At 36.2% G+C, this 25,710-nt stretch overlaps 1 protein-coding gene across 5 annotated transcripts in view; it reads right to left on the bottom strand.

The window, feature by feature from the left end:
- The window catches only part of SLC16A7 (solute carrier family 16 member 7), an 80,238-nt gene that overhangs the window by 22,505 nt on the left and 32,023 nt on the right, over positions 1 to 25,710 (bottom strand). For all 5 annotated transcript variants that reach the window (XM_036401261.1, XM_036401262.2, XM_054514971.1 and 2 more), the window contains exon 2: positions 10,967 to 11,209. In XM_036401261.1, coding sequence (XP_036257154.1) covers positions 10,967 to 11,180 — 214 coding nt within the window. In that variant the 5' untranslated portion in view covers positions 11,181 to 11,209. The remainder of the gene's footprint in view (positions 1 to 10,966; positions 11,210 to 25,710) is intronic.

The raw sequence follows: 25,710 nt of genomic DNA, 5'->3' as shown, positions 1-25,710 counted from the left end.
ATCTGAGTAGATGTCAGTTTATCTTTGTATATTCCCATACCCACCTCACATATGTTTTCTCATCAGAGCTGAATTTGCTATTGAACTGTCACTTTTAGATTTCCATCTGCTTTAGAAAAAGCTTTACTTGGATGTGGTTTCAAATTTTTAAATTGTTCTCTGTGTAGAGTCACATGCCATTTATTTTGTGGACTCAGTCAAAATTAGAATAAGTTATGACCAAGTTAGGAGTGAAAGAGTCAGGAAAAAATAGTAGAAAAAGCCTGGGACTTGGACAGTGGAAAAGAAATATATTATAAGGGAGTTGGACAAAGGCTGTTATGGCATTTGCATTTTGGCTGGACTAGAGAGGAAACAACATTCATAACATTCTCTACACAGTCTACATTGTTCTTTCCCTTGCAGCAGCAGAGGATGCACCTCCATAGACAAGATTTTCTGAAAGTGTACGGGTGGGAAAGTCTAGATCAGGTCTGCTTATATGAACAAGGAGTATTTGAGCTCTGCTTCAAAAGGCAACATGAAGGGGCTTGGTGACCTAGTCCCATCCTCCTGCACTGAAGATAGTATTTGTGTGGCTTTTGAAACAAGAGGGGTTTTTTACCTTCTGTGAAGAAATAAAACAACCTGCCACTGGCAGAAACCTTATTCTCCATCTAGTAATGTAAAGCAGCTTCCTTCTAATGACTGCGATGCATCATAAATTCAAAATAAATTAGTGCCCATTAAAATACAGGCTTTTCATCATTTGTATTACAGATACTGCTGGAGCATCATGCATTTCTGGAGCCACCTTTCCACTAAAGAATTATGTTGACATTCTTCAGCAAGAACATATTAAAATAATCCAATGAAATATACCTACTTCTGCAAAGATTTACCATGTGTGCCTGTGAGGAGAATATTACTGAGGTTTACTGAGGAAAGTAATATTTTCTTCCTACAAGAGGAACTATGTTTCTTTTAGTAAGTTTTAATGCATCTTACTGGAAAGCAATTGGTCAGAACTTTGCCTGATCTAGGCAATGTGTATATCTGAACACCTTGTCAGGTAATTTTTTATAACATCAGGTGAAATAATCTGGAAGAAATTCCATAATACAAATTTGTTCTTGTCTTAACCCCATTTGCCACTTCAGCTCTGGCTCTCTGAGCATAGGGTCAAGTGCTTTGCACTCAGCTTACTGTTTACATTTGAGTAAGTAAATATGAAGAGCTTCTAAATCACAGTGGCAAATGTAACCTTGCACACTCTTTCCACAGGTATAAACTATGGTGCTGTGTAAAAGACAAGAGAATCACTCCCACATATATTATGTGGCATGCTAGTTGATTTTTAAGGAACAATACAGAAAATTCAAAAAGCATTGCATGAACCAACTTTATGCTTTAACATCAATTTTATTCCCAAGCTGAAATAAAAATTTCAAGCCTCAGAATTTTCAGTTAAATTAAAATTCTTCAAAAAATTCACTCTGAAATATTTCTACTGCGTTCTGCCATATAAATAAACAAATTAAAATATAACTGTGTGGCATTACCAGGAACTAATTCTTCCTCTTAGCTCAAAATAATTACAAACATTTTTTCCAAGGTTATTAGGTATCATATTGCATATCATTACCAAACAGTCTTAGGAAACTTGCAACTCTACAGTTTCTTATTTTAGTATAAGCCAAAAGTGGTGTTTATTACTGTATATGCTTAACACACACTGAACCTCTCTCTGAGAGGAACTGCCACATCTCATTCTGTGAGGTGTAGTCCCCTGAGTGATTGCTCATGTGAGGGGGCTCAAGCCCCTTAGAATCATCTCCAGTGTTGACTACATTCTTTTCCCATGTGAGAATCAAACAATTTCAGGTCACTACCTGGAAATGTTTTGTTACAGAATCTGTTGTTCCAATGAATAATCCTTACAGTCACAGTCCCTGATTCTTGATTTCTCAGAGAACTTTGCAGCACCGGAGCTCGATGGAATCCAATAAATTAAAATCCAAGTTAGGAGATTCATACTTGAGGTCAAATTGTACTGTGTCCTTAGATTTTTGTTTTCCATTTATGAAGCAGATATCAGCTTACTAACAAATAGGTCAGAAGTTGTATCCAATGATTACTTCAATAAAGTGAATACCACCAGCTTTGCTCAAATCTTGTAATTCTTCAAAGCTAGTATTCTATATTTTATTTATATTTTATATAGGGGAAAAGATATTAATCATTTATGAATCATGTCTTTCTAAGGTGAATATAAATAAAAATGAGATTTTAATGAATGCCTCTGAAATCATGAAAGTCATTGAAGGTACATTGTCAAGAAATCTTGATGTTGCAAACACACCTAATGATGAACATATTTGCATAAATATATAAACATGTTTATATGTTGACTTATTGACTTTAGGTAGGTGAAAAAAAATAATTTAACTTTGAACTTTATGAGATCACTAAGGTATTTAAAATGAAGCATTTCTTGCAGGATAAGCATCAATGCTCATACTCGGAATGGAGCCCCAGGCAGTTGTTTTACATGTCTCTGATAAGAGAGTAACATCATCAATGAAGATATTCCTTCTCTCCAGCTTTAAACACTTATGCTCCTTAATCAAATGTTTCATGGTACCCATTCTGGAGTCTTGGTTTCTTATGGATTGTATAGTTCCTCTAAAGACAGTCCTTAAGTTAAATATCGAGAAGTAAAACCTCCTGCACTTTGTTTATTTACTTGCTGCTCTGAAAATTACAAATATTCTGACGAGGCAAGTAATAGCAGACTCATTCACTTTATTATGTACACTTAAAGCTCAGCAATGACACAAAGAGGAGATATTAATTTTGCAAGTTGGGTACATGCCAGTAATTCAAATAATTTAGACCAGCGCTACTCTAGAAGCTTTTCTGAGTGAAATTTTACTTCCAAGGACATAAGATTACTCCACCTCCTAGCGAAGGCTAAATAGGACATTTGCTGCCTTCTCTTGTGCCAGTCCAATCTTGAAAGCTTGTGCAGAGTTCTTGGGAAATCCTGCAAATCTGGAAGCAATATATGTGGGACAGAGAAGCTCATCCTTTTAAAAGAACTACAATTTTTACTCAGGCAAGTTCTGTTCCAGGAAGAGCAAAGGATTCCTCCATAGGAGAGCAGTATGAGTACGGTTTGCAGCATGACAAAGTTGGTGCTGCCAGCTGATACCGATAAGAGAAGTGTTTGGGGATCTTGTTACAAAGAGACTGAACTGTATTTAACCTTTAAATCATTCACAGAGCATAAGAAAATGTAACAGATCCACCGATTTCTATCAGCTTATAATCAGCCACAGAAGAATGTAAACCTAGACAATTATTAGACAAGCCAGTTGTGTTTTTTTCTTATCTGCTTATGGAAGAAAGGAAATTACAGGTATGAGGAAAGTCATTGCAAGGTAAGAGAAGATTTACAAGCTCAAAGGTACTGCTAAAATTACCAGGTATTTTAATAGGGCTAAAACTAATGCAACTGAGTCAGTGTCACTGGAACTTGGGAGAATTATAACCCATTCAACATACAAGAAGATTAAAGAAGAAATCAAACGTTAAACACAACAAGCTTAAAACCCCTAACAGTGGGTGTGTATCTCAAATAAGAATGTTTTTAAATTTCCAGGTCTCTAGGTAGCAAAATATAATGTATTAGTGCTGGGCAACAATCATGTAGGGCGTCATCAACTCAGATTTGTGGAGAATTTGAACTTTACCTCTAGATTCTTTTAGCACTCGAAAGCCAAAGAAGTCTTTGTATTTGATGTGTTTTGGACTTTTAGCTTCAGGAGGAATGAATTAGAAGTTCCCATCTTTATTGACTGACAACAGAAGATGTCTAGACAACTGGTCAGATATAGGTGCCTTTGCTGAGGAAGATGAAACACATGAATCCTGTTCATATTATCTCCAGCTACTATTGCAAAACAGCTGTAAGGATACCATTACTTTCTTCAAAGTTTTCTAAAAGTTAAACCTCTTAATGGTACGTGTTTCTAAGTATTACGCATAGAAAACCAAACGGGCACACATTCCCATTATCAGAAACTGTTAAAAGATGTGTTTGAACTATATGAGTAAATCAACATCTTATTTCACAGTAGAGTTCTTGTTTTAGTCGCATTCTTTCATTTGGATGTCATGTCATAGTAGATATTCCCCCAGACAAAAATCAGGTAGAACTGCAAATACTTAACTGTTTCTTGACAATGAAAAAATACCTGCCAAAATTTGTGGAAAAGAAAGCTAAGATTTTCTTTGGCTTGTATGCACCAACAAAACATGTATTACCTACTAAAACTGCATTCGTTTGTATTCTTGGAGGTACAGAATTTCAATAGAATATCACTATTAGATTTTAATCTTTTTGACTCCTAAAAAATGCTTCATATGGTTTATACATTTAAACACATTTACCAGGTGGTCTTTGCAAAAATCTTCAAAATTAGTGAATCAATTTAAAGAGTACCTAATATAATCATAAAAAAACATTCTAAACCATCACATTTTTTTATTTCTGCTGTTCCTCTGGCATCACCACAAGCCTGTCACAAAGTGTCTGGCACACTCACCTCTGCTAATGACTGCATAACTACATATCTTGAACCACAGTATGTCTCAGCTGTTGCCATTTGATACTGGCTTAGAATACCTTCTAAACATATCAGTACAACTCTGTTTTCCTTGAATATACTCTTCAAAATAAACAAGGGAATAGTTCTTAGACATTCCAAAACAATGGACCAGTAAAATTCTATAATAAGTTCTTTGTAAAGTGCTGGGTTTACTCTTTCATTTGAAGTGCTGGGTGACTACAATGGTATACACAGACTTTTCCTTCCCTGCAGTTCTTCTCTGGTATCTGCATAAATGTCTCATGATTTCCAGTTGCGCTAGACCATTGTTCCATTACCTTTGAATTACCCAACACACATCACGAACACAGCCATTGTATGATCCACTGAAAAACTATATGGGAACTAATCCAACATTTGCAGTACTCACAAAACAAGCATTCTTTCCTCAAAGTTTTACAAGCTCAATGAACATATCAAAGGCCACAGTTTGTCCCTTGATACCTTTCTTAAACAAACCCAAAGTTTTAGCTCCTTAGAAAATGATGCATGTTATTTATTATTGTTAGACTTTGACCTATTAATTGAAACTAAGTGGAAATCAAAAAAGCATCATTTTTGCAGATAAAAAAGCTGTCAATATTTATTTACTTATTGAAGTCCCTGTCTGTAAAACCAAATTAAGATCAAGACAAAGTCTTACAAAGGGAGAGTTATTAATTAATGTTCATTATGCAATCCACATTGCCTACTTTTATGTAAATGAGACCTGTTTTAGTAAAAGGCTCAAGTAAATTAAATTTAAGTTACTGCAAATATTTCTATAGAATCATGGAATTGTTAAAGTTGGAAAAGACCTCCAAGATCACCAAGTACAATCACTAACCCATCACTGCCATGTTCACCTCTAAAGCATGCCCCAGGTGATCATATGTATCAAACCATGACAAATACCCTATGGCTGGAACATCAAAAGAGGTTCGTAGAAACACAGTGGGAACTCTGTATAATGTAATGTCTTTCTGACAATTACTCAAAATTAACACAAACATACAATAAAAGACAAAAAACTCCTTATTTCTCCCAGTGGAAGCATGTCCTTAGCTTTGAGACCGGCCTCCTAAATGTATCCAGACCCAAGCAAAACCCTTTTTTCATGAAAACTTGACAAAATTGGATCCACAAAAGGCAATGAATATTTAGCAATTAGGTCTTATCTGTTCAGCAAAATGTAACAAGTTGCAGAGTAAAAAACCATCTCGTTCCTGTACATAAGGTGACAAACCTGTGTGAAAATAAAATTTATAAAACCATCTAAAACAGATATGCTTTTGGTTTTTTTTTCACCTTTCTTCCCTTGACCATTTTAGAGTGTTTTCTAAACATCTAGGAAGACATCTCAGTTTAGAACATCTCTGTTTAAAACATGCATTCCTTCTGCAGAACGCTACCCTACAATGTCCAGTTTTACTAAAACTCAAAGCCTTGCAAGAAATACAAGACCTGGCTGTATTACCCTTCACAGGCTTTAGCATTCAGGTCTTGTTTTTTAAGAACTGAACTAATGTATATTTATAATATTTTGTTACTCTTATCTCCATTTGCTAATAAGAGTCAAAATGCTCTGTTCTTGTGAAACCTCATTACGACTCCTTTTCTTTTATCTGTGAGTCTCAAATTAACTTCACATAGATGCTTTTCATATATCTCAGGCTAAATGTGAAGTATTCCCTTATGCCCATGAGGAACTCAGAAAGTTAGTAAGTTCTGCTTTCAAGGGCACTCTAAATGAGGTTATTAAAATGCAACACTTTGCATATTCTGATGGGGAAAAACACTTGCCCCTGACAACAAAGGAGATAGGTCAATTCAAGAAAGCTTCTCAATCTCCATATTGATGGCCACTGAATTCCTTGTGCCTGTATTTGTAAAACCAAAATTAGAAAATGTTATCAGGAAGGAAGAAAAGTGTAGGAACCCAGGTTCTGCCCAAAAGTAAAAATCCATAACCATCTGTTGTTTGTGTTACATGGATTTCACAACTGTCATCTCCACCGTGCACGCCATTTCATCTTCACAGCAATATCACCAAAACACCCACTGAGATAAAATCACAAATATTTTGAACATACCATATGATACGTTATTTTCCAAATTAATAATAGAGAAAGTCAAAATGAGGACTTGTCTATAGGCTACTTTTGTGTTGTCAGATGAAAAATCCTTCAAGGGTTTGCTAGTGTTTGGAAACACGTAACTTCAGACTTGAATAACTTATGCAATACTGAAGAGAAAGGAAGATATTAGGTGCTACATTTTTAAAGAATAAGTGTGTTTTGAAAAATTATAATGGCCACTCCATACACTTATATAGCATCTTTATTCCAAAGCAGTCTAAAAATGTATTTTCAACTATTTACTCAGAAACATTATCCAGAATTTAAATGAAACTTTTATGTTTTCTGAACTTCAGACCAGCAAGACTGCCCCACATTTCACAGCTGGGTATGGCTTGAAGGATTTACCAGCTCAAGCTAATCTTCACAACCCAATGTTACACCCAAAAAGTACTTTTTGAGAAAACAAACAAACAAACAAACAAACAAAAGAAACAAAAACTGCAAACTGAAACTGTCCTTGGAAAAATGATAGAAAAATAGTTAAGGACCAGCAAGTGAACAAACTGCTTTTTCCCTGAGGAAATCTAAAACTCAAGGTCAGTTCTGTCTGAAATCACCAGACCTGTCACATGGCTTTCATAGCTGCCACTATTGCTCCTATCAAACCCACACTGAAAGCAATGAAAACATTTTTACTGGAAACAGATCGAGCTCTGATAAGAAGCTCCTTAATCACCTTTGGCTGATAACGCTGCACAAAGTGAGAGGTAAAGTTTTGAAAAAGAGAAGAATGAACTAAGAGAACTTGAGGTCAAATGTATTTGACCTTTTTCTTTAATTCCTTAATTTCTCTGTGTGTTGGCAGCAGACATATTACTCTGTAAGTGTATGGATACATATATATTTTATATACATAGGAATACATACATGCACATGCATTTTATACACATATCTGTTCATACACATGCAGGAACACAGATTGTGCTGTCAGGATAACTCAACTAATTCCATTTTATCCCAGCTTCTGTCCTCCAGTAACAAAAGTCTGGTGGTCCCAATCTCAGTCCCTTGGGTGTAGGAATCCATCACAAAACCATCACCCTTAATTTAATGCAATTGACAGTCTCTGCTCAAGAGAGGCAGAAGAAGGAGTTACCATGGAGACTGAACGGACTGCTCTTCTCCAGAGGATGCTTTTATCAAGCATGGCCTGAACAGTAGAGCATGTGCAATACTTGTAACCTTAATCACATCACTGGATCTTGCTTTTTGAGATGCCTTTTTAGTAAACTCTAACAGACATCAAAAGGTTGGGGGGGTGAGGGAAGAAGGAAGAGAGAGCTTAAGAAAACAAACAAACCAATCCCCAAAACACAACAGAAAATAGTAAGAAACTGCATATTGTGCCAGATTGAGAGAGAAAATTAGTTTCATATTGATTTGATTTATCAGATTTGTCACCTCTGCCTGGTGCTTTCCTAACAGGGTGAATGCTGTGCTTGACCTATTTGCTGGAATTAACCAGGACTGCAGGAGACCATATGGATTGCCAGATGGTCTGCTATAATTTAATGCCATTTATTCTAAGTATGAAGTAAGTGATAAATATAATTAACATTCTTTTAGCTCCTTACTGGAGCTTTTTACTGAGGCATTGAAAGGTAAGTTAATACCTTGTTGCAGAAACACAGATGCCAGCTAATTACTGCAAGAGGCTGCAGCCTCCAAAGCAAAAAGTGTCTGCACAGAGTCTAACTTATTCACTGACCCCACTGTGATGATTAATAGGTTGAATGTTAAGCTGTAATGAGGATGACAGATCGTAGATGTTTTCAGGTTACCTTCATTAGTAGCATGATGAACAGTGTTCATTGCAGGTGCACATATCACACTTCCTAGTAAACAATGCACCTTGTACTTGTGGCCTGAACGTGTATTTCACATTACAGCACATCAAATGTGAAAGAAGAATCAAATCATCTTTAGACACTAAAAACAATGAAGTGATTTCCTTCAGAAATGTTTTTCCGGATTGCTATTTCATATTCTGCCAGTGATTGTCTAAATGGCCCAGTTATTAGGAAGTGGTCCTAGAGAAGCTTTGGCTTCAAAGAGTGTTTATATCAGGCAGGGTCGTCACTCTCAGCAATTTAAAACCAAGAGTCTGTAACAAGATATCTAAACAACTCTGCTTACTGTTCCTGTGCTGATAATCTTTGTAGTAAATGGGGTAGGTGTCAGCAGAATGAATAGCAAACAATTTTGTAGTTTTTAATGTCAATATAGAAGCGCAGTTAGTAACTGGTAATTAGAACAGTCAAAGAAGTACTAGAGAAAAGGCAGAAATACTTAATCTTTTGTATTTAATGGGAAAAGATGTGCACATTGAACCTCACAGATAAAAACGACCACAGCGAAATGTCCTGGTGAACCTGGGTGAACTTTGACCTGACAGAAATGGCATAAATGAAATGCTACGCAGAGAACACAACATAGCAGCACCTGCACCATAGAGCAAACCTGCTTCACATTGTTAAAGGAGCTCAGGATCAGCAAGTCACAGCGTACAGAAAGCAGAAAAATTATCCAGCTTTTCAACACCTGTTATCTTCCCATACAGATGGGAAGATGGGTTCAACACTTGTTCAGAGGTTTCCACAGTTACACAGGTACAATCCAGAGTGCAAGTACTGATGCACCCTTAAGAAAGTGCTCCATTAGAAGGGACTTGAATGTGAGGAGATATACCCTCTTTCACTCCACTCTTGAATGCTTCAAGTTATTTCTTCACCTGGTGAATTTTGGTGAATTCACTTGACTATTGTCGCTGGCTCTATAAAATCCTTTCAATTTCTCCACCGGCTTGTGAGGAACTCACAATTTTCTATTAGTATATGAATAAAAATAGTATCAAAATATGTCAATAGCATACTTTTGTTGATACAGATACCATTTGTCAAGACATCTTCATAAGGTCTCTGTGACTGACAGAATTTGAAAAAAGATCCATTTTTCCATCCCATCAACTGAGGTGAAAAAGCTAATGCACCAGATTGTAGTCAGACAGGGAATAAGAGGTAGTTGGAGAGAGCAATCCAGATAGCCTGAGCCTCTTAGTAGGCATGCTCCTTACTTCCCTGACTACTAAGTAAGGTAGGGCCATTAATGTGTCAGAGTTTAGGGAGAATGAAATAAGAGATAAAGAAACTACCATGCTGGAAATGACACTTTATTAACCCTTCAATAGATCATTTGCTGGACCTGACAACACTGTACTTTACTGTTACACAAACACCACTTCTGAAAAATACCGGAGCAACACTCTTCAGCGATTAAAGAGTTTCAGTATCAGTATGCTATCAGCACAGTGTTTTCAGTCTCTATGTCTGTACATTCACACATATGTACATATACATAAACACACGTTTGTAAATGTATGCATTTAATTGCTTCATCCGTGCAAATAGTCAGATGATCTACGTGGTTATCTCTTAGCATTAAAAGAAAGGGAAATACCAGATCTGTTGCCTGAATTAACATAATTCACACCTTTGAACTGTCTAAGTGTTTTGCCTAAACAGCAGCTAGCACTCACCAATACTTAAAGGAGAAAAAAATTATGATAAAATGAAGAAACCATGCAGAATTTAACAAGTTAGTCTTTGGAGTTGATAGGCACAAAGCCTGTCAAAGCAGATCTGACACTTAGTTCTTAAACATAGCTTTATACTTTAAAATACTTTTACATCTGTCTTGTTCTTTACTTGCTCACTTGCAAGAAGAAAGGTATCAGAGAATTTATGTTCCCTGTTCAATCCCAAGAATAAGATTGTCTGCCTGTTAGCTGTCATACAGATGGCATGTTTGAAACATCACTCTCAGGACAACTAAGGACCAGATGTAAACCCTTGTCTACAGAGGAATACCTGTGCCTCATGAATGAACCCTCGTTGCCATAATAATTTTCTGTGATTAAGCTTCATCATTGGATATACTGAGAAATCTCACCAAGTCAGTGGAAACTGACCAAATTTACTCCTAGACCCAGAAGAAATTATTTGGGCAATGATTTGTTGGGAAGTTATACTCTTAAAAATTGTGAATTTTTGGAAAGATTGCAAAATATTTTTTTATTCAAATTACTTGAATCTTAGGTAGAGGAACAAAGAAAAGGCCCAAAGGGAAAAAATGCTTTAAGCCCACATGAAAAAAACAACTAAGCAAAGTTATTTACTAATTTCAGGAATGTCTTACCTCCTGCATACATGACAGCAAGCATTATTGATGATATCCAAGCTATCTCACTATATGATGTGTGGAAGATCTCTTGTATTTCTTTGAAGAACACTGTGATGGCTTTGGGGAAGGCATAGGAAAATCCAATGGAGATAAAAGCCCCAAAGACCACAACCCATCCCCAGCCTCCATCAGGAGGTGGGTAATCTGGCGCTCCTGTTGCAGGTGGCATTTTTGGTCTCTGTCTCTTCTCCAATTAGACTGAAAAAAAAGGAAAGAAACAGATTGTCATTTTTTTTTTATTTTTTCCATACCAAACTATGTTATTCAATAGTCATCTGCACGGAACATAAAAAACCCTTGGAGAAAAAGATCAGTTACCATCTTTCATGGGACCACAGAACAAGAGTACCTGATTTTAGAAGCAAAAGCTGTTTTGCAAAAAAACTTGTGGCAAGAATATTTCCAATAGCCTAGTCAATATGTGCCAACTGTTAAAAATCACTCATCTCAGTCACTGAAGTTGTATTTGCAATTAGTCACTTATTGCAAAGTGACTTGTTTGTGTGGGTTAATTTATGTAGCTCTACAATCTACAGAGTGGAAAAGAAACAATTTGAAAAAAGTTACACCTAAATTATAATTAAATGCTATAAATAAGTGTTAGTGAGATTTATTGGTACTGCAGCAAAATCATCATCAACAACAGAGAGGAACAAATTGCGAACATCTGAAAAGCAGAGATCTAAGCAGAGATTTAAAATTCCCTCTGTATCCATAAAATAAATACATAATATTAAAATTCCACTTTTTACTCTTAAGATTTTGATATTTTGATGTTGATGTTACTTGCAGGAACAAGGTGGAGCTTGATGGTATTAATTTTGCTGTTTCCACATATTAGAAGACATCAGGAAGCTTTCCACAGTGCTTCTGTAATTTTGAATTGATCTTAAGAGCAGCCACTAGAATGATAGTTTACAGAGGTTCTAAGAGGTGTAGCCAACACATTCAGGCAGCTCAAATCCACACAAAACTTCTGAGGCCTGAAATAAATTTCATATTGCTAATATCATCCTGATATCTAAAATATTACTTTTTTACATTCTGCATTAACTTTTTTAGAAAATATGTAGTGGTGAAAATCTGTTTTTTATTTCTGAGATTTTTTCCACTAACAAATCCTGTTATTATTAAACACTGAACTGGAGTTTTTTTTCAGCCTACACATACAGTATGAACTGCAAATTCTTCTTTCCTCCCCGTTTCTTTCTTGGGCATTTAGGCAACTTATTACTCTTGATTGGTCTCCTGCCATACTAGTATTCAAAACTGTTGATGATAACAGTGAGTAGGTTGCTGTTATGCTTATGATTACCAGCAAGCCTCTCCATGATTTCTTCTGTGCCACTTACAGCATATTCCAATTTCTCACAGTAAACTGCATTAGCAGTGGGAGTGAGATGATTACTTTAACAAAAACGAAAAAAACCCAACTGTGTCAGCTTATACTTACCTCTTGGGATAGTGCCTGGAGTACTTTTAGGGTAAATGCCATGTAGCACTGCATGCAATATATGCCACAAAACAAGCAAAATATTGTTTTTAAGATTACCTATTACTAGGCTAGCCCTGTGATAGAAACCCAGTGTACTTTTGATTCTCCAGTTCACTGAAGCTGACTGTAGACATCAGCTACAATCTCATATAGCTGGCACAACACTGGGGAAAGCTAAATCAATGACTAAAACATCAGGTTTTTAGGCAAAATTTTAAAAGCCCAGGTAGTTTGGCTTCTGCACCATATAACTGAGATTTCCTGCTGGCAGCAGTAGATACCTCTTGCTCTGTACACAGAGCATATAAATCTATTTATATGCATGTCCAGAAAGAACCTCTGGTATGTACCTTGTTTCTGCTTATCCCAGTCTCAGTTTAATGTTAGTTCACTGAGAAAGCTCAGAGAGGAAAACCTGGGCCTGTCACTAGAACAAGTTGGACAAACAGAAACAATTCTGGTTGCTGAGACTAACTTTTTGAACACTGTTAAACACTACTTTCTTCTTGCTAATAAAGATCCATTAGAAGGAAGAGCATCTCAGAAAGCCCACTGTAACTTAGAGCACAAATAAAAATGATCAACTGCCTCTTCAAGAGCAGAAAAACTCAAATTTCCCATAAAAAGAAGTAGAGTTAAGTGGAAGTAAAGAACAAGAGTTTGCCATCTATCCCAGAAAAACTGTTGTTCTGCTCATCTGAGAAAACTTTTGGTTGTTTAATGAAAAAAGGTTAACTATTGTTTTCTTACACTTCAAAGGCTTGAGCATATTTGTTTTCATATTTAATATTCACATGACAACACTTCTATCGCTATTATGAATTTTTGGGATGGCAAACAACATCAACACATTGCTCTTCATAAAAATGGAAAGGGCTTATCAATTTACTGAGGAAGCACTCCTTTTCCTAAAAATTATACAAAAGCACTTTGAAAAATCACAGCCACCACATTAGCTAAAAGAATGCTGAAGTTTCCTGAATGTCACTAATAGTTTGGAGAGATCCCACTATATCCACCCCTTTAGGATAGAAGAACAGGCTCTGACAGTTCAGTGCTTTCCTCCCTTTAAGAACTTCACAGTAAATTACAGGAGCATTAAGGAGACAAGCAAAGGGGCATTGGCTGCTCCTGTGCCTTAGCCTAGAGGCAAACTGGTGCAAAGGCCACTGCATGGTCCTGCCTGCCAACCTACAGTGGGCATCATGCTGTCACAAAGAAGAGCCTGGATCATAGTATCTCACACCTCCTGTTTTTCCACAAAGTAGAGCTAAGAATAGCTTCCCTGATATTCCTTTATGATCATCATGGCCAATATTAGCTCCAGTCAATGAAAGGGGAAGAGGAAAAAAATAACATATACATGTTTGTACCAAGGTGAAAATAAGTGTTCATTTTCTCACAAACATTAAATTCAACATCTCACACATGCTCAGGACCTAAAGTGGTATTCTCCTGTAAAATCTGCATTTAATGTCCTGCTGCAATTCCTGAAACTGAATCCCTCCTAAAGAAGTCTAACCCATTAATATACCCAGCTCTAACCTAAGCCTAACTAGTAATATTTGAGTAATATAGGTAGTATTATGACAAGTGCAAAATCCATCAGCAACCAAAAAACCGCAGGATTTTACATTAGTAGACACAAATGTTGATAAAGGAAGAAGCAAAAGATGGAGGAATGAAGCAGTGATAATCAAAATGCCTTTTCAGAAACTCTGATAGGTTATTACGGGCTGTGAAGAATAAAAAGAAATATGGCAGAAATCCTAAAAACAAGCATGCGTGATGATGTTCACGTGAAGGACACAGTACCAGACCAAAATAAGAAAAAAAAAGAAACAGAACTTGAGTAAATAAAGATCACCACCAGTGTTCTTAGTCAGTCATATGAATTCTGTCATGTGCTTAAAGCTAGCAAGAGAGTATTGCTGGTACCTATGCCTTTATAGGCAAGCAGTGGGCAAGGAACACGGCCTGCCCCCTCCCAGGGAAACAGCAGGGGAATAGTGACTGGAGTGGGTCCTGAGTGAAGCCATCAATCTCACTTCTCACTGTCAAATACACAGAGATTCCTCAGCCTTTACATATCCTGAGTCAGATGTGCACAAGGATTTTCTCCTAAGCTCCTTCTAGCTCCCCGTATAAATCCCATCTATGTAAGCTCTGAACAAGAATGCAGTTTACTGTGATAGGAGCTGCATGCGTCTGCTGCCAAATAGTAGGAGAGAAACAAGAGGACACTTTTATAACATATGATAAGCAACATTTTTATTGAAATTTTCATCACATTTGAACTTAATTAGGCATACGAGAACTAGTGAATAAAAGAGAGAAAGAAGAAAAAGGAAGGAGGAGGAAGGGGAAAAGGATAGATGTGAAAGGAAGGAAAAAAGGGAGAAAGAAAAAAGGAAAAGAGTAGAAAGCAAGCAAGGTCAAACTAAGAGCAAATGCTACAAACAAATAATGTATCTTGATACCATGCATTGTAGACTTCAGTTGCAATCAACCTGTTCAAAGTGCTCATGTGCCTACCAATGCTTCATTAATATTCTGCAGTTGCCAGCTGCCAGAATCAGCTATCAATATAACAGCTTGTCAAAGACCCTTCTGAGAAGGGTTTATATTGTTCTCTTGTTTACTAAGACTCTGATTTTACTGGGAGTTTTAGTTTTGTTTTTCTGCAAAGTTAGAGTAACTGTTTGTTTTACTGCTTGCATTTTGTCTGCCTTGTCCTTAATGTGCCCCATCACCACTTTACTCAGCAGCCACATGTCCCACAGTGTAAGAACTGGCATGTGAAAAATCTGTCCCCAGCTGCTGTTAGGATAGTAGAAATACTTCGCATTTGTGTACTGCCCTCCAGCTCCAGACAGTAAGCCAAGAATTGCAAAAAGCTTTGCAAACTTGAGCAAAATCAGTCTTATAACATCCCTGTGAGGTGACTGAGAAATATAATCCACTTTAAGATGTGGGAAACAAATATGATAACAGACTGACTGACCTAAGAGTGACCTAAGTCTCATGTCTAAGATCAGTGTCAGAGCTAGCATATAGACTAATGCCCAAATAAGATGTGAGTTATGACTGAGATTTTTAAATATGTGTGCATTTTAGAATCTCATTACGTAGCCAATGCAGATTATTTGCACTGCTTAATGCTACACAGGAGCTCAGGTGGGGTAGAATGTTTGCTTTATAGGTTTGAATAGTCTGTTGCTCCAACTTACCCTTAACACATGTTAATTACACTGCTGTATTTGAAATAAATTACTTAGAAGCATAGAAGCCATTACATAGAAGCATTAGAACATAGGGAGTTAAGAAGTATACTCTTGCTTAAGATCCTTGCTTAAATGCTGTAAGATTTTCCATTTTCATTAACCCCTCTTTAATGAATTCTAAGCAGGATGGCAGAATAGCAGGTACCATCTCATCAAATGGCATTGCCTCACGAACTTCTATGAGTTATTGTCACAATCTTGGGAACAATTTTGAGCCTTTGAAGAAAAATGTATCTTGTTAGTTTTGTGAGAAGGCTTTGCTCCTACTTGCGAGGTTGTTTTTTGGTTTTTTTTTCTGAAGAAAGGGGAGATGTGCAAAGACTGTAAGGTAGCAACAAAGTCTGTTCTCTGCTTTTAGTTCTAACTACTCAGATCTGGAGGCAAAGTAGCTCCTAAGGAGCTCTGGTACCTAGCCTTAAAGAACAGGTTAATTATCCTGAAATGGGAAAATAGTCTCCTTTTTGTCTGTGTTCAGAGACTTAAGGGGTATGTGATAAATAAAACCCAGGTAGATGAAAGAAGCACTCATAGTCGGAACTCACTGCCTTTTTTCCACTAGGGCTTAATCTTCAGGACAAATATACCCTGTGTGAGACCAAGACTACTAAATTGTGCCCAGGCTAGACAGCATTTCAGAAAGATGTTGGGTTTTGTAAAGTTTCTCCTACAGGCTTGAATGTAACGGTCATGTCTGTAAATGCTTTCCAGACTTCTATGTGACAATAAAATAACTCACATATAATATATTACATTAAATTGTACTTACAGGCCTAACATTAGAGTTTGCTACTCTTGCTAAAAGTCTAAGCAAAAATAACCCCAAAATCACCATTGTTACTTAAGCCTATTTTACTTCGTTCTTAAAAATATATCTACAGGTATTTTAAGCCTAAATCACTAGCTTATTGAGAAACAAAACATTTTGCTTTTTCTTGAAGAGCAGATGAAGGAACTAGTTCTAAGTATCTGTATCCATGAAACAAATATGTAATTATTTGCAGTTCAGAATCAGTATTGTTGTGTACTTGTCATCCCACTAAATCAGTAAGAAAACAAGTGCTTGAAGCAGTGTGGGAACATGAGAGCCCCTCACACATCCAAGGCAAACATGCCTTGATATGCAAATCATTGTGCCAACTGTCTAGGAGGTTGGCAGAGGCAGGCTCCATGGAGGGAAGCAGAAAAGAGGGGAAAAGCTCATGCTGTAAGATAAAATTAAATGAAAAATCCCCATAACTTTCTTTCTTTTTAGGGTCTAGCATTTCAATGGACTGATTCTTAGGAACAGCATCAACTGAGCTGATGACTGGAGTTACAGCAAAAACTGTTTGCTGATCTATACTAGGATAATCACAGATCTGAGCTCCCAATGGCTGTGAGAATATTCACAGAATATGCTGAGTTGGAAAGGATCATCAAGTCCAACTCTTACCTCTGCACGAGACACCCCAAGAGTCACACCATGCACCTGAGATTTTTGTGCAAATACTACTTGAACTCTGTCAGGCTGGTGTTGTGACCACTTCCCTGGGGAGCCTGTTCCAGTGCCCAGCCACTTTCCATGTGAGGAACCATTTTCTAATATTCAACCTAAACTTCCCCTGACACAACTTCAGGCCCTTCCCTCTGTCTGTCACTGGTCACCACAGAGAAGAGATCAGTGTCTGCCCCTCCTCTTCCTCACGAGGAAGTTGTAGAGCACAAAGGTCCCTCCTCGGTCTCCTCTTCTCCAGGCTGGACAGAGACCTTGGCCACTCCTCACACATCATCCCCTCAAAGCCCTTCACCATCTTTGTTACCTTCCTCTGGACACTCTCTAATAGCTTAATGTCTCTTTTATATTGTGGTGACCAAAATTGCACACAATAATCAAGCTGAAGCCGCACCATTGCAGAGTGTATTTGAAGGTATTATTCAGTTTGACCGAGAAGAATTCCTTTCTTCCTTTTAGAAGACTCAAAATAGGATTACTGACACAGAAGTGAGTCCTGAAAGATACTACCCTATAAAAAGCAAAAACATATAAATTACGCTGTTAGTGTAAATAAAATTCCATTTGCTCTACAGCCAAAAGTTATTACTAAGTCAGTAACTGAAGTGAGGTTTTTTACAGTACTGGAACCTACATCTGGGAAAATTATATTGTAAGTATACTGGAGTTATTACATCATTGAAATCAGATTTGGAGCATTGCTGAGTCAGTAGTGAGATGACTAACATAAACTTTCAAAACTAATATTAATGCAGTATTTATAATTAATCTGATTTTTCTTGCTGGGTTTGTTTTTTTAGTTGTTTTTTATTTTAAACTTCCTATTTTGTACTACTACATTCTCCTGGGAATCCATTATCAGCAATCACAGTCACAGTCATGAGTTGGACTTCTATTCATCATCTCTTGTGTTACTACATTTTTCCACTGTTTTTAAGGGAAACCTATAGGACTGGCTTACTCTGGATGACTAAACATGTACATAGCTAGAGTTAAGTGAAATGAATTCCAACCAAAGTCATTGCAATTCTGTTTTAATTACTTCAAAAAGACAGTCAATAGAATAGCTAACCTAGAGAGGTTGTCACTCCGCCCAAATTGAAGTGCACTGAAATGAACTGTTGATGGCTAAATTGAAAATGCCAGTGATCCAGTCTGAAGAATTAATCAGATTTAACAATAAGTTGACTGAAGTTGATGAAAAATTCTGCAGACCTGAAAAAAACAAACCACCAAACTAATCAACTTTTCAAAAAAATCCAAACCAAAATTTTCTTCTGCCATTAAATAACTAGTTTTAATAAGCTCAGCTAAACCCTTTATAAGTCAAAGTCTTAGCTCCCTACACTGCAAGAGTATTGATAAACTTATTAATTAATTACTAACCACTCTTAACTTCTAGTGCTTCTCCCTCATATTTAAGTATGGTGGTTACCAGGCTTGACAACTTACAGAAGCTTGATATTTTAACTCTTTTTAGACCAATATTGAACAATATTGGTAACATTAGCCTTTCAACTACGTCAGCACACTCATCTTCTCTAAAACTCACACTGAATAAATGTTTTAAAAATAAGACTTCCCAGAATAACAGAAGTCATGTAAATTTGGAGCTATTTGTTTGATATGTATTTGAAGAATTCTGATGTTTGGAAGGATGGAGTTATAAATTCATGCAATTGTAATATTTTATAAATGGAAGAACTAAGGTTTTAAGTCAGTGTTAATGGAATTATCTGCACAGCTGTTGATCATTGCTTGAAAAATAAATAACATAATCTTTCTAAAGCGGCAGATTTTGCATTATCAGTAATAATGGATATTCATTTTAATACCATTCTTTCAATACTAAGCTGCAGTAAAAAATATCAATCATGGGAAAAGCTAGCCTATTCTTAGGCTGCACCACTAGTTAATATTTTCAAAATCTAAATTTTTATCTTTTTACATAAACATGTTATTTGGAAGTGGCAATATTGAATTCATTTATTGCTGAAGATAATGCTCACATTCATCTATGAGCTGAATATTTGGCATTAGGAAGATGCAATAGATTCCAATTAAAATTCTGCTGATACTAAATTTTGTAAACTTTATAAAAGATACTCTGGGCTCTTGCGATCAGAATCCAACCCTGGGCTGTCTTCTCTGCTCCAGTATTATGGCCCAGTGTATTTTTTATGTATGTCCTATCACTCGTTTAAATCCCAGCCCAAAAGAATCATCTCTCACATACTGGGAAAATATTTTTCTTCTATCCTCGCGCAACACATGACTCCCATGGGTGGAAATAGTTACTAATGTTTAAGTCTCAGTGACAACTACTTAGATTATGTAATAGGAAGTAAACTGATCTGGATTCTGTTCCTGAGAGCATATGACAGGGAATATATAGCAGGCCAAGGCTGGAAACAACTCCGGACTGCAGAAGTTTATACAGGATTCACATTTCATTTATTCCTGCCAATGTGGAAACTGTTACCAGTTTAAGATATTTTTCTCTATTACTAATAAAATCGACAAATTTAGGAATGCTTCTGATGACATAGTCTTTTAGAAATGTGAACTAGGAAAGATAATGAATTATAAATCACTTTTTAGCAAAGCTACAGTTATCTTATATATTTATAGAGAAATAAGTAAATAAGGCAAGAAGGAAAAGGGCAGAGCTATTAAAACTTACAATGAGGAAAAGACCTTTTAAAAGAAATTACCTGGGGACCACTGCATGTTGAAAAAAAAAGCAAAACTTCTGCAATTCTGGGTATCCAGTATGAAAACCTCCCCAGATCTTAGGTAATAAGGAAGAAGCTGTTTAGTTAATACAGATTTTAAAAGTTGTGTGAGAGTAGAGGAAGTAAGCCATCTATTTGTCTGAAATAAAACTAAAAACATATAGATAATTGAAACTGCAAAATCCAATTGATTCAACTCTGCCTTTAAAAGCTTGATGTGTGAGCTCTTTCTGCCAGCAAGAGTTAAAATGTGAGCCACTGATTTAAAACACACTATAGCCAAAACGTAAATTAATCCAAAAGTCATTCTGGAATTACTAAAACATATTAGGTTACATATTAGGTTAGAGAACAGAAAGAGAGAAAGAGGGAAAGAAGAAACGAGAGAGAGAGAGAGACAGAGAGAGGAAGGGAGGAAGAACAGAAGAGAGAGAGAGAGAGAGAAAGAAAGAAAGAGAAAGAAAGAAAGAGAAAGAAAGAAAGAAAGAAAGAAAGAAAGAAAGAAAGAAAGAAAGAAAGAAAGAAAGAAAGAAAGAAAGAAAGAAAGAAAGAAAGAAAGAAAGAAAGAAAGAAAGAAAGAAAGAAAGAAAGAAAGAAAGAATGATTTTTCCCACTTATAGAATTAAGAAGAGATTAAACTTTTTATGCATTTAAAAAAAAGCAGTTTTAGAACTAAATCAATGTGACTTTGCAAAACAAAGAGGAAGAATTTCAGAATGTCAACATTATTCTCACAGAGACAACTAAACAAAAGTTTTTTTCAAGTCAGAGGCACTAATTTTCATTAATTTTCATCTCATGACCAGCGATAGCCATGGCTCCGAAAAAAGCAAAATTTGACAGCAAGTTATGCTCCCCTCTCCAACAGTTTCCAATTCCTGGCAAACACATAATCACACAGTATCATGTCAGGTATACTGACATGGTGCTTATGCTTGGGACCAACCAGGGGCCATCCCTGAAGATGCACTTGCCATTTCTTAAGTGCAGAAATCAGATGCTAATAGCACCTTGAGGACTGTGCAGGGGACTTTAACTTCTCTAACCACCTACCATTACAGCTATGTCCAGCCCACTAAACTTTCTGTCTTTCTTATGCTGATATTTATGCTAGTAAGAGATCATAAAAGAAAGTCTATTCATATTAAATAACCCACAACTTTGAGCAAACAGCTAAACAAATGGGGAGGCATACTTTTATATGGGACAGTGCAGTACTACACAGACACGCTTGCTATCTCTTGATGACTAAACATGGCTAGTAGGAACAGAAGATCTGTGTTAGCTCAGAATCCCATTGAAGGAACTTAGCTCTGTTTGAGTATCATGGCATGGTGCTATATAAAATAAGTACACGTATGATGTTTATTTGTCCAGTCTGGAACATAATGATAAAAAATTCATTTGAAGTATGCACCAAAACTAACATAATTTAGGCAGTGACAATGCTCTAACATAAATAAATACAGGGAAAGAAGAATTTGTGATTGTATTTGATTTCCATGGGAAGGAAGAGGATGTTTAATTACAAACTTACTATGTACTTTGTCCAAGTGTTAATGAGATGACCTGCTGGTGTATATACAAAACAACTTTAAAGACCAAGATGGTTTAATCAAATTCTGACACGTACTCCTCCATCCATTGTAAGAAATTGAGCATGGGGAGATCAAAAAACCTCTCTTGATTATTACAGAGGACACTTTTTCCTAACACAGAAAGTACACAACATCCAAAGTGTACAACATAATGCTGTACCTCTTAGACAACAGTTCTATAATGCGACAGCAAAAACAATCTTCAATCAATTTCCGGCAAACTTTAGAACTTATCAACGGTTTTATGTAAATCTTATTGTTTATACATTATCACTTGTAACTTTTTTACTCTGCCACTTACTAAGCCCTCATAGAATACCCAGAATATATGCATGAAGCCCATGGTTCTGCTCTGGCACAGTGGCACTGAAATGTTTGGTGCTTTGTCAATACACTCAAGGAGACGACCAACCAGTGAAGGATTTGTGAGAACTGCTAGACCTTCCTGAAAACCCCCCCATCTCATGCTGACCTCAAGAATTTCTGAAGAATCTAGAAACCAAATTTTTCCCATTTTTTTGGTCCTATTTTCATTTTTGAGTCTCTATTTAATCCCAGCACTATGGATTTAAGTTAATACCATCTATTTTCCATTTCATTTATGATGAGGAAAAAAAAGCCTTCTGGAACATAAGCCTTCTTATCAGAACTTACCACCTATCTCAGTCTGGTATGAATGTGCTCCTTTCAAATGTTAAGGCGAGAGGAACTCTTTTTCTTACTAAGGACAATCCATAGGTCACTGCCTGGGTTGCAGACCCAAAAGGTAGACCTGAAAACTGAAGCCCTGAAGTACCACAGCCTGTTAGTTATGGGATATGAACATGCTCATGTATTAACTGTGTTTTAGCTGGCAAATGTCTCATGTCGCTTGACAGAGAATATGGGGTAGCACTGCTTCATTGCCCAAAAGCAACCTGAAAAATCCACTACAAGATTCATTTTTGTTGAGTTATGCTGGACTCTTAACTGTGAAGCTTTTCCCACATACCAAAGTGCTTTGCTCTCCATAACCCCTCTTTGCCAAAGCCATACTTATGTAAACAGACTCACAAGCATCAGCTCTTAAATTTCTGCATCAACACAAGAAAAGCTTTGCGCTTCCGATTATTTTTCTGCAAACTGAGATAACATAATACTCCTTATTATTGAGAATCTAGAACAATAGAATTCAGACCCTCAAAATTTGACTATAATAGCTACATAGAAACTGTAGTAGAATTTACAAAAATATATAGCAAATGAGACAAGAAATATAAAGATCTCTGTGACATTTGCATCCTTGCAATTAGCAAAAGGGCACAAGAAAAATATTCACAGAAGGGACTAGTTAAGTCATATTTACCAGGAAGCTTAATAAATCAAGACTAAACTATATCCAGTGTAGGGCAACAAGCACATCAATCTAAGAAACGAGTCTGTTGTCCCTTTCAGGACAGACATTTAATCAGTTCAGGGGCAAAACACTGAGTTGTATTTTTCCTTGTAAAAAGGAGATACATATACACATTTGGTTGTTCATGAACTCTGCTGAAGGCCCATGTACTCATAGGAGTTTAGACAAACTTCTATATACAAAATTGTTTGCAACACATGTACAGCACACTCCATACACCTTTTCATTTTGTCTTGATAACAAGACAAAAAAGTGGTAGTGGAGTTGTGTAAATCTCAAGGTTTTTCCTTGAAAAGCAATACAATGCTGGGATTCAGAGCCTGAGCATTACAGTCCCCTGAAGGCCACTTCCAGTCTTCAAGGCAGTAATATTCTTCCTTGTGTACAAAACAGCTCTGGAGTTCATGTGTTTTTTCTAAAGCCCTTAAAGACATTTGAATTATTTTCACTGAAGTCTTAAACTATTATCTACCTATGCATAGGTATGCATAGACTATGCATACACTTCCTATATGTAACCTTTCACATACAGCCCAACTGACTTCAAAGAGGAGTGAATGGATTTGAACTCCATTCATGTTTTATTTAGCTAGATCCTTTCCCAGTCAATAGCTGCAGATGAAACAGCCACCACCTCCTGGGACGACTGGGTTTAATTATGATTTTGTTCCTCTGCAGATTCTTCTCCAAACACGCTTTTCAATATTTCTCTTACTTCTCAAAATATTACTAGATACACTGTGAGGTGTTCCTGAGGGGAAGTTGTTCTTGTAATCTGATTCAAGCATAAAATCTATTTTCTATTCAATCCTAGCATTATAATTTCAGTTTCATTATATTTTGCAATTTGAACATTAAACATGGAATTTGGGTTTGTCCTTTTTCTTTACTTCCCTTGAAGCTAAGCACTGTGAGATTCATCACTCAACAAAATGTTTATATGAAAAAAGAAACACTGATTAAAACAAACTCTGCTCTAATGGGCTCCAAATAAATCTGTATGGCTTTTATGTCTAGAAGAAGCATGGGTTGTTTCTTTCCTTTGTCCCTAGTAAAACTGACTGATTCAAAAATCATGTCTGTAGAATGCCACATGCGTTTATTGCACCCTTTACATGATGAAAGAAGCATATGATGGAAAAACATATTTGAGTTGGGGGTTTGTGCCTGTATATATCAGGAAATGCTAGTACCTATGGAATGATAGTACCTATGGAATGACATTTCAATGCACAGAGCTTTTTATTTGGCCTTCGTAGGAAAAAGTATGACTGGCCCCTGCATAATAAAGATGACTGTTAAAGATGCAGCACTGATAAATCTTGAATTTTTAGGAAGAAGGACAGTAATAGAATATACAGATTGCCAGAGCAAGTATCAGAGAGGAAAAAGATGAAGAGTGTTGTTTTCATCTTCAAAATGTGAATAAAGCTATAACTCCTCTGCAAAACAAAACAGGATTTTGAGGTGGGAGCACATGAGACATTATCTGGCTCTGGCTATTTGAGTATTTCAATTGGCTCTGCCCTCTATCTGTTCTGCATCAGACCCAAACCTGCTGTGTAGGGTTACCTGAAGTCTTGAATACATTTCCAGTTCATATACATTAACAAAGTAGCTATTATTAGTACCCATGAGAGCTGGGAATATTTTAAATGGTACAATAACATAAAGTACTCTTTAATTTCCACCAATCAAAAGAAAAGCATAGCCTTTTTTAGCAGCATCCCTAAATAAGACTTTTTCATATGCCAGTTCATATGTTTTATATGCCAGTTCAGTTTCGTTAAAAGGAAAAAAAAATAGAAATGCAAAGTTGATGCACAAATCTGAATGTAAGTGAATAAAATGTTTTCTAATACAGACTTCTTCATTCACATTTCTAGAAAAGACAGAGTGGGGATTCCATCAGTACAATAACAGAGCAGAAAAGCAATAACATGTAATGCAAAAATCTGATTTTGAATGATGGCAAACTTTTAAGTATTTTTGATACTTTTTACACCCCACATTTGAACATATAGGTAAGTGTTGGTTTATGGATGTTTATGTATCTACCTCCTGCAAAATAAAGCATGAGCACTCACTGAAGTTTAAAAACAAAAAGCTCCCTTGAACTTCATTTGGATTTGACAATTAATTCTGATCTGGAAGGCTGTCCCACATAAACAAAGATAAAACCTTTTTAAAACAGAAAGGTACTCTAATAATTGAATTGTTCTTAGATATAAAATTAATAGATTGAAATTTTGCACTTAGAATATTTATAATCTTATACTGAATTTGTACTATTGGAAAAGCCAAACACAGAGCTACAACACAGTTCTTAAAAAGAATACTTGACCAAAACTGTGACCAGAAGCACTGAAAGGAAACATCAATACAAACCAAACAAACAACAGTCTTGTCATATAAAGTTGAATGCCTTCTGTGATTCAGGAAAAAATACATAATACAAAGCAGCTCCTTTGAGGCACGTAGGACAAAAAACACATGTAAAGCTTAAGCAATACTTTAGTAGATTTAAGGCTAAGATTAAGACTGAGTGATTACTCATTACTTAGTACTAAGCAGATGTATTTCAGACCAGTGGCAGAATGATCTAATGTAAATTTTTCTTTATGAATGCTCCAGTTCATCATAATTTCTTAAAATATCAAGAAAAAATATCCAGGAAGAATATACTACATCTTTCTGCA

Source organism: Molothrus ater, chromosome 5 (assembly GCF_012460135.2).
Source record: "Molothrus ater isolate BHLD 08-10-18 breed brown headed cowbird chromosome 5, BPBGC_Mater_1.1, whole genome shotgun sequence".
Lineage (NCBI taxonomy): Eukaryota > Metazoa > Chordata > Aves > Passeriformes > Icteridae > Molothrus > Molothrus ater.
Note: the sequence above shows the minus strand (reverse complement) of the source record. Positions and strands in the feature narration are given on the sequence as shown.